This window comes from Octopus bimaculoides, chromosome 2 (assembly GCF_001194135.2).
Source record: "Octopus bimaculoides isolate UCB-OBI-ISO-001 chromosome 2, ASM119413v2, whole genome shotgun sequence".
Lineage (NCBI taxonomy): Eukaryota > Metazoa > Mollusca > Cephalopoda > Octopoda > Octopodidae > Octopus > Octopus bimaculoides.
Window position 1 is genome coordinate 85,374,771 of NC_068982.1, and position 10,492 is coordinate 85,385,262.

General features: G+C 34.2%; 1 protein-coding gene across 1 annotated transcript in view; it reads right to left on the reverse strand.

Moving 5' to 3' along the window:
- The window catches only part of LOC106882224 (mitogen-activated protein kinase kinase kinase 15), a 91,116-nt gene that overhangs the window by 37,855 nt on the left and 42,769 nt on the right, over positions 1–10,492 (reverse strand). The window contains exons 9-10 of the mRNA XM_052978403.1: positions 6,939–7,066; positions 2,744–2,871 (exon numbers count right to left, since the gene is read on the reverse strand). Coding sequence (XP_052834363.1) covers positions 2,744–2,871; positions 6,939–7,066 — 256 coding nt within the window. The remainder of the gene's footprint in view (positions 1–2,743; positions 2,872–6,938; positions 7,067–10,492) is intronic.

Sequence of the window (10,492 nt, forward strand, 5' to 3'; positions counted from 1 at the left end):
GGCACATAAAAGACACCATTTCGAGCGTGGCCGTTTTCGTGCGGGTGACACGTAAAAGCACCCACTACACTCTCTGAGTGGTTGGCGTTAGGAAGGGCATCCAGCTGTAGAAACTCTGCCAAATCAGACTGGAGCCTGGTGTTGCCATCCGGTTTCACCAGTCCTCAGTCAAATCGTCCAACCCATGCTAGCATGGAAAGCGGACGTTAAACGATGATGATGATGATGATGATCTGTAAATAATTAACAAATCTACACAGCATACATAAAAGAAGTGCTAATGAGGCAGTGGTGACCCACAACAATTAACATCCTTGAACTTCATAAATACCATCATTTACATATTGCAGAGCTTGCTAAAAGAAATAATGATTATTTAATTAGTCACACAAGCAACAAAGACAAAATATTACAATACAGTACCATATACAAACATCAAATAACACATGTGAAATTAAATGAATGGGATCTTTCTGATTTGGTGGGCGCCATTTGTTTTCTTAACGAAACACTTTCAAACTTGGGACACTGGTAGAATGTGTCATATAAAACATCTTTTACTCTTAGTGTTATTGAGAAAATGTTATCTTTTTAAAGTTATTTCGTGTTAAAATTGTCGTATTTCGGTAATTTCTACGTCTATTGAGATGAAAACAATTACTGCTGTGAATCATCAACAAAGCGTTGTGCGGTGTAATGGGATTTTTTCCCTTGAATAAAATTAGTGCCGTTGTTTGTCAACAACAACTATTGACAGTAATGTTATTTATGACATCGTTCATGCATTTGTACTGGTTTTAGCTTTAGGGTTTTAGGGTTAGGGTTAGGGTTATGAGTATTGGCAAAAATACTCATAACCCTAACCCTAAAACCCTAAAACTAAAACCAGTACAAACGCACGAACGATGTCATAAATAACACTACCGCCGATAGTTGTTGTTGACAAACAACGGCACTAATTTTATTCAAGGGAAAAGATCCCATTACACCGCACAACGCTTTGTTGATGATTCACAGCAGTAATTGTTTTCATCTCAATAGACGTCAGTGATTGGTTGAAATTACCGAAATACGACAATTTTTTACATGAAATAACTTCGAATACAAACATTTTTATCGGTTCTATAACACAAAATATACAAGTATACAAAGTTTTAAAGTGTTTCGGTAGAAAACACACTAGATAAAACATAAATAAAACATGGCGCCTGCCAAATCAGAAAGATCCAATGAATGTGATACAAACACATGTATATACTCAGAGATGTAATGAAATGTACTCAGTAGCCCCAAATGGAAAAAGTATATAACCAATCACAATGTTATATAAAAGAAGGAAGTATATACTACTCACAAATATGTCTAGAAGTCTCACATGATGTGACCAGACAAATATAGTGGCAAAATTTACTTTCATTTATTAAAACATTTAAATGCAAAGAAACAGAAAAAGAAAAGGGTGGGGCAAGCAGCAGAAACAGATGGGGAAGGAGCAATGGGCCACACACCTCATGGTGTGAACTCAGCTGTGTCCTGGGGAATAACCATGATAGCATTGCTGTGGAGAATGGCCAGTGACAATCACTGCAGCAACCACAGGACTCATTTCTGAGATGGACCACCATTATCCTGATTTTGCGGAAGAAATTAGTAATAGGCTTCTTTCTGCTAATAAAATAATTTTCCTTGATGTCTCAACAATGGCTGGCACAAACTAACAGTGGCTGATTTTTCTTTCCTCCATGTTATAGATGCTGATACTCAGATTTATAGTTGATACAGCAAGGTTGGAGCCAGAGAATGTGTCGCTGCACATCATTAACCAGACTAGGGATCTTCCTCCCTCGAATGGGAAGAGGGTTATTCCATCAGGGTGCTTACCATCTCTGTTGTCGAGACCTACTGGCTCCAGCTGAGATAGGAAACCAACTGTGTTAAGGCCCCTTCTAATTATGTCATTCAGAGTGGTGTGTTGGGGACATCCAACTCATGCTAAGGCTGCAAGATAATGGATGCAAGCCAAATTCATCAACTACCACTCCACAACATTTGTGTGACACACACACACACACACACACACACACACACACACACAGACAAAGGCATTGAGCCACTCCAATATGAGTGCACTCGTCATCTAAAAGAGTACTAGAAGATGAGGATGGCACTGAATTGCTCATAACCCTAACCCTAAAACCCTAAAACTAAAACCAGTACAAACGCATTGCTCCTTCCCCATGCACTGCTATTTTGCTGCAAAGCAAAACAGAGGCAGGGAAGGTAGTGCTGGTCCAATGATGCCTCAACCTGCTTGAAGGTGGCCTTCAGTAGCAAAATAGTGCTTGAAGTTATTGATAATTTATTAGGTTGAGTGTTCAAGGCTATGCCACTTAAATCACGTTGTCTCCATCAATCCTGCTGGAAACATGAGATAGATTCAATAAAGTGCAATGAGTTATAGGGGAAATTGTATGTATAATGTTTGTTTTATAAGCTTACTGCATCAAATACAACCCAATTACACACTTGAAAAAGAAAAATCTACTTTTTCTGAAAATCTTATAGATGCTTTGCCTTTACCTCTTCAATGGTGATACAAAATCCAAAATAGATATTGCTCCCTTTTCGAGGTTAAATATTTTATATAAGAATGATTGTTACAGCTGTAACTCAAAATAACACAGGTATGTATAGAACAAAATAGATTTAGTGGGGGAATTGTACAACTATAAAGTAATCATACCTCCAGGGACTTGCTCCATGAAAATCTTAAAAAAACCATCTTCACTAACAGAACCAAGGTATTTAACAATATTTTTGTGACTCAGATGGGAGTGTAACTTTATCTCTTCATGGAGTGGTTGAACTTCTCTGAAATGACAAAAGTAGTAGTAGTAGTAGTAGTAGTAGTAGCAGCAGTAGTAGCAGCAGTAGTAGCAGCAGCAGGTAGCTGTAGTAGAAGTAGTAGTAGTAAGTAGTAGAAGTAGTAGTGACCACACACACTAGCACTCAAACAAATTTTTAGCAGAAAAGCATAGTTCACTGAAATAACAGTACTGAATTCAAAATGAATAGAGACATAAAAAATAAAATATTGGTTTCAAATTTTGGAACAAGGCCAGCAAGTTCGGGGAGTGGGTAAGTCAATTGCATCAACCTAAGAGTTCAACTGATACGAGTATTTATTTCATCAACCCGAAAAGGATAGAAGGCAAAGTCAACTTCAGCAAAATTTGAACTCAGAATGTTAAGACAGACAAAATGCCACCAAGCATTCTGTCTGGCATGATAACAACTCTGCCAGCTCATCACCTTAAGATGGAAGAAAATACTGCTAGACATTTATTAATATCATGAGCTAGTTATTATTTATTTTGTCCATAGCTCTGATTATTCATCCCACTTTTTATTTTATTTCTTTTTTACAGTGGCATGTCTTTATAAATTTGCAGAGTCAAGTATGCAGCTGATTGAATTAACTACTAAGTGACTTGAACCCAGAACATAGAGGAATGAAAGTAGTGCAAGTCTAATACTCTACCTTTCCCACCACTAAATAATAATAAAGAGGATATCACAACTGAAGATGTTTAAGATGAAAGTGATAAAGTATTAATAATATAACATGAATAATAGTGCTTCTATTTTCATTCATACTTTTTCATGAAATCTTTTCTATAGACATCTTCAACCTGGTATCAGTTTCCCAAAATTATTCTATTATCAGAAGCCTATCAAACATAAACTTTTTCTGCTAATAAAATAATTTTCCTGTATGTCACGGTTTTGGTTTGAGACTTTAATCACAAGTTTTATACAACTTTGTTCCTGATTCATTAATTCTGCATAGTATTTCTGCATAAAAGTTTTATTTTGTTCAATACACCACTGCAACTACTGCAACAACTACAATATGTATCATGCCAAAAGAAAATAAAGAAATGTTATTTAGTAACTTCAACTCTCCAAATTCAAATAAGTTTTTAATGTTATTCCTACAATAGCATGTTTCGTTACAATTCAATCTTCTCATTTCAAATATGAATAGAATTTCAAATATTATTTATTAATTTCATCTTTTTAATATTATTTCCTCTCCACAAAAATTTTCTTGTTTTCTAATCAGGTTATGGTCTTTAAAAAATCCTTGGTAAAAAAAAATGGCTTTTTTGAGGGAGAAAAGGGATCTTTCTTGTTTTCTTCCAACCACAAATCTGAAAATTTTCAAAAAATGTATTTTTATGTAGTTTTGCATGCTGAGGACAAATATCGCATTCATTATTATGGAAAATTAATAATAAAGAAGTTAGAGGCATTCAAGTTTAAGAATTTTAAGTCAGTTAATTTCAAACCAGTGCCCCCACAGCAGAAGTCAAAACTGCTTGTTGTAATGGCAACTTCAATGTATTACTGTTTACTCACACTGTTGTGGATGAAAGAACTGACAACTACTAGGTTTTGGAAGGTGGAATAAGGGATTGGTATCACTAGTGCAGTAGACTATAACGATTATTTATGGAAGAAATGCACAGATTTTTCTGCAATCCAATGAAGATTTGGTGGTGGTCCCAGCAGAATTGCTGAAATAGACAAAACTGTATTTTCTCCTCGAAAATACAACTGGGGTTTAAATACTATCTGAACAGTAGGTTTTTGACAGAATATGTTGTGAAACTCAAGAAGTTTTTTGCTTTTCAAGATAATGACACACTCAAAGATTGCATGTGACAATGAATTCTGCCAGGAACAACTATTTAAATGACTTGTAGCATGTATAGTTGCATATTCCTGAGACACCAGCATACCAATTTCACCATAAAAATAGTGTTGGATTTGTGAACTTGTAAGATGAGATCCATACTCAACTATTAGAAAGCACTTGGGGCTGTCTCAAGCAAGGGAATAAATGGTACTGTGACACTCATCATTCTACAATAGACTCATATCTCTGCAGGTTTATGTGATGCCACAAATATGAAAAATGTGATCTCTTTGAAAAAATATTGATTTATTTTATCATTGTTTTCCTTTATTAACAGTCCACATGGTTTCGTTTCATTTTGGCTATTATTTCTCAAAGGTTGAAAACAAGACTAATATTATTATTTAAATTGTATTAAAAACAATACATATCTTCAAGTGACTGGAAGAAAATGAAAATGATGTAGTTTCTTCCATTATATGCCATGTGTAAAAAATGACAATATTCATTATTTCAAAACTAGTTTCTTTATTAAATTATTTTTTATTTTTTAAAAACAAAACCTGAATAAAATTTCTTCATTCATTCTTTGAAAATTTCTTTTTAAAAATTTAAGGTTTAATCATGTTTTCAATTTCAAAAACTTGTCTGCAATTTAATCTTTTTTGTTTTCCTTTTCAAAAATTTGTTTATGGTTCCATGGGTAAACAATGATACATGTGAGTTGCCATAGCAACAAACATTTGACTTCCACTTGTGAGGACATGACTCATTTCATTTCATTGGCTAAAATTACATAACTTTAAATGTTTCTAACATTTTTATTATTAATTTTTTGAGAAAAATGAATGTGATTTTCTTCAACAACATCACAAATTACATCAGTGTGGAAAATTTGGAAACAATCTATCGGAAATAGAAAAATCTTCAAGTGGTTGGGAAAATAAAAAACTAACTTAACAAGTGAAACAAAAGGAACACGCATAACAGACACAACCTGAATTTTTAAAAACCACTTTTCTTCTTTAAAAATTAATATAAATTAGATTTTGTGATGAAACTTCTGATCTGGTAATATAGACTTGGCTTGGCTTCATGCTCTTGCTTGATGGGACTGGGATCATTCCAAGTTAATGGCCTCAGAAGCGTCATCATGCATAGAGCCAACCAAGTCTACCAGAGCTCTCCATCATTGGCAGTCTTGTGCCAGCCCCTATGCATGCTCCAAGGTGACATCAAGCCTCTGGAGATCTTCCCCAATCACATCCAACCATGAGAGGAAAGCCCTGGTAGGATGATCTAAGAGGATACAGAGGATATTTCCATACCACCGCATGCAATAAATAGCTATGAGGTACAAGGCTGTGGGCTGATGAATGTGCGCACACAGTTCTTTATTGAAAATATGATGGTACCAACCAATGTCTGCAATCAAAGCTGTTGATACTTTTTGCCAAGGTCTCCAAGAGGGACCACACATCTGCTCCATAGAGGAAAATGGAGAGGACAGGTTTGTAATAGATACAAAAGCCATCACCTCTATGCTGCCTTCATCAGCCTCAAGGCAGTTTATGACACTACTGACCATGCATCCCTCTAGAAAATTCTCAAGCTTGTGAGTGCACCTTCCAAGATCTCCACCCTGATCCAACAGCTCTATAGTAGTGCCAAGATCTGTGTGTGGTTGAATGGGAAAGACTCTAACTGTTTCCCAATCAACAGCAGATTTAGACAGGGCTGTGTGGCCACCCCTGACTTCTTCAATTGTGTCATCAATTATCTGATGACCAGGGTCTGCAAGTGTGTCTTTGACATTACCTTAAGGAACTACAAACTTACCAACTAGAGTATGCAAACAATACCATCTTATCCAGCAACTCGATCATCCAGCTCAGGGACATGCTGACCCTTTACAGAGAAGAATCAGCAAAGCCTGGCCTTCAGGTGAGTTGGGCAAAGACCAACCTGATGAATGTCAGAGATGGCCTAGACCCCACTCCTCTTCATATTGGCCTCAATGTCATGGAGTTTGTCAGCTCTTCATCTGCTTGGGTTCCAGTCACCAGCAGTAGAAACCTGACCCTAGAGATCAACCACAGATATGGTCTGTCTGCCGGGATCATATACACACTATGGAAGTATAGCAGCAACTAATATAATATAACATAGAAAGTTGGAAATAAAAAGAAGAAAAAACACCACTATGTTATAATTACAAAGAAAATTATTTACTTACTCTAAATTCTTCTCAGGGACTTCTTTCACAGCTATCCTAACTTGAGTATTTCTGTTTCGAGCAGCATAAACCACACCAAATGAACCTCGACCGAGCACGATCTTGCGGTTTTTATCATCATATTCATACTGAAATGAGTATACATACATACACAAGTGTAGAAACACACACATGCACATATATATATATGGAAAGATATATATATATATATATATATATATATATATATATATATACACACACACACACATATATCATTCCAATTATGCAAAAGTGTCGTAAGTCAAAACATTTCAGAAAACGGAAAAATAGTTTCACCATTCCATTTCTTTTTACATTACTAACAGTTTCAGCTTAACAATAACACTTTGTTGAGTGCATATAAAATTGTAACTCCATGCATGTATGATATTTTCAGTCAGAAATATTTTTGTAAAACTGTTGTATATGGGGCTAACTACACTAAAAATGCTAACCGTTGTACTACACTATGACAATTTTTATCTGAAACAGCTGGAGATACAATAGTTTGACCAAAAGAACCAACTACTGAAAGGAAAATTAAATATTGAAAAAATGCATTTGGCCAAATTTGGACATACGATAATTTAACATAATAGCAATGATATATATATACACAGATATGACAGAAATAAATACACCCCATAAAGTTATATTTTTTATTAGTGGGCATTTTTATGTTTCAGGTTCTATATGTAACTGTTTAATCATGCCATGTACAAAAGAAGCCATTGGAACTGTCTGAATTTCAAAGAGGCTCTATTGTGGGTCAATATGAAGGTGGACTTAGTCAACATAAAATTGCAGAAAAATGTTGGGATCCCACTTTCTACGGTGATTGTGCAATTTACCAGAGAGGGGAAGGAGTTCACATCATCTTTCCCAGGGTGACCAGGGCCCTCTGACAGGACCCTTTGCTTTGTTAAGAGAAGTGTGGAGGATAATCCTTGTTGCAAGGCCTCTGACATAGCAAAACTAGTTGATGTCAGTCCCAGAACAGCTGTCAGGTATATTTAAAAACTTGGCTATTATGGCAGAGCAGCAAGAAGGAAGCCACTTCTTCAACCAGCCAATATGAAGTAGAGAAAAGATTGGGCCAGTGAGATGGTGAAGAGGTCACTAGCATTTTGGGACACAGTCATATTCTCTGATGAGACCAGATTTGTTGTATTTTCTGACAGTAGTTAAGTGTGGGTCTGGAGAGTCTGATCAAGAAATTGACGTGAAAAGGTTGCAGCCAACAATGAAACACGGTTGCTCTTCTGTGTTGGTCTGGGGAGCAATTTGGAGCAATAGTCGATAAGAGCTGGTGGAGTGTGAGGGAAATATAAATTCAGATAAATATGTGTTCATATTGCAGAAAGGACTCCTTCCAATCTTAGCTTCCCTGGCCAAGCCAGTCATCAGATATGAACCCTATTGAACACCTCTGGGGCATAATGGACAGGACACTTCATAAAAAGTACAAGAAAGCACCCTCAAATCCAAATTTTTTGAGATTACCGCATCAAAAATGGCATAACACTTGTTAAAAGAATATCCATCATCTGATCAGTAGTATGCCTAATAGGGTCCTTGCATTGAAAAATGCAAAAGGCATATCTACTAAATATTAGATATTCACATTATAATAATTGACAAATAATTTTAAGTATAATTCCAGATTTAAATAAATTTTAATGATTATAAGGGTGTCTATTTACTTCTGTTATATGTGTGTGTGTTTATATATATATATATATATATATATATATATATATATATATATATATATATATGTATATGTATATGTATATATATATATATATATATATATATATATATATATATATATATAGACACAAGAAATAATGTTACTGAATAATATGCAGATCGTGTAATAAATACTAATTAATCTACTTGAACATTGAAGTAGGATATATATGAATATGTGATTAGGAAGCATAATGTTCACCAACTGAACAGGTTATGTATATATACAAAAAGTAATATGGTGTTGTAATTATATCCAATGCCTTTTATGTTATATAATATAGTGAAATAATGTTGGACTATTTATACATATATATAGAGAAACTTTCTTTCAATATATTTGATAAAGCCAGTAGGCACCTGGATTGTTATTAACAATCCCTTATAAGGAAATTACATCTTCAAAATTTGAGTATATATATCTGTTTCATGACATACACAAATGTTGAAGTTTTACCTTTTTATTTTATATTTTAAATATATTCTTATTAGCTTTTTAAAGTTGGTTTGGAACATTAGGGTTTCTAAATCCATATCTGACATTTCTAGAGCTTCACAGTCTCATTATCAAGGATTTAAATGAATATACTTGGTATCTCTGTTGTTTCCTATGTACTGAGTTGATTCATATAAACTTCACTGCCAAAAGGTTGTCTATGCTTAGCTTCATGCTACAGCAGTCATATGTTAATTTGTTTGTAGCATTCAAATTTTGACCATTAGTTTTATTCCTTTTATTCAATCCTTGCATGAATATGTCTGCATGTTAATTTTCGTATTGTATTGCAATATGTGTATGGATTCCACATCTAATCTTTTATTTTTATGTGGAATTTTAGTACATTACTACTATCCTTTCATATTTCCCACCTACTTTTATTTCATGGAGTGTGGTATATATATATATATATATATATATATATATATAAATCCAAGAAAGTTAGGGGTTGTGAATCCAACCCACTAAGGGATAATATCTATCCAATATACTGCCGGAAGGATACCCAATTATTATTACACTAGTGTTTTTCCTTTGTATTACCAAGTGCAATAAATGGGTGCAGGTAAAAGAATATTTTACCTTTAATTTATATAGCAGTAAGAAAATGGAGGGGATTAATAGGTAGTATTCATCAACTTGCAGACATTGTATTGTGTCAATTCACTTGTTTATTTGTTAACTAAGAGGACAATAATAGCAATATACAAACACATGTGACATATTATGTCATATCAGTAATTAAAAAAGGACATCTAGTGACCGAAAATGGGACAATGACTTACAGCTGTTTCAGTCTAGTGGTGACATGCTTCATTCTATCTATATAACTCCAGTAGGCTGAAGTAATTGATAGATGAAATGGATGGAATAGAGATACATGGATGATTCTCTAGGCCTCTTCAGAGATTTTTTATAAAGTTAATTTAAAATATCCAAATATCAACATATAAAAAAATTGTAAAAACTCATATACATATGCATACTTTAACATATATAGATATACATAAATACATATATGTACATATAAATGTACATACACAAATGTCTATACATGCACACCAATGAGTCAATTATTACTGTTATTATACATGAGGAGGGCACATATATATATATATATACAGCAGAAAAATAACGGAGTAACTCATCACAGGTTTATAGAAGTCTGGATATCATTGTAACAATTCTCACAAACTATTTGTATAAATTCCTCTATTACAAACATGACTGACACGTACATACCCCATAGGTTTCTGATATAAATAAATATATATATATCATC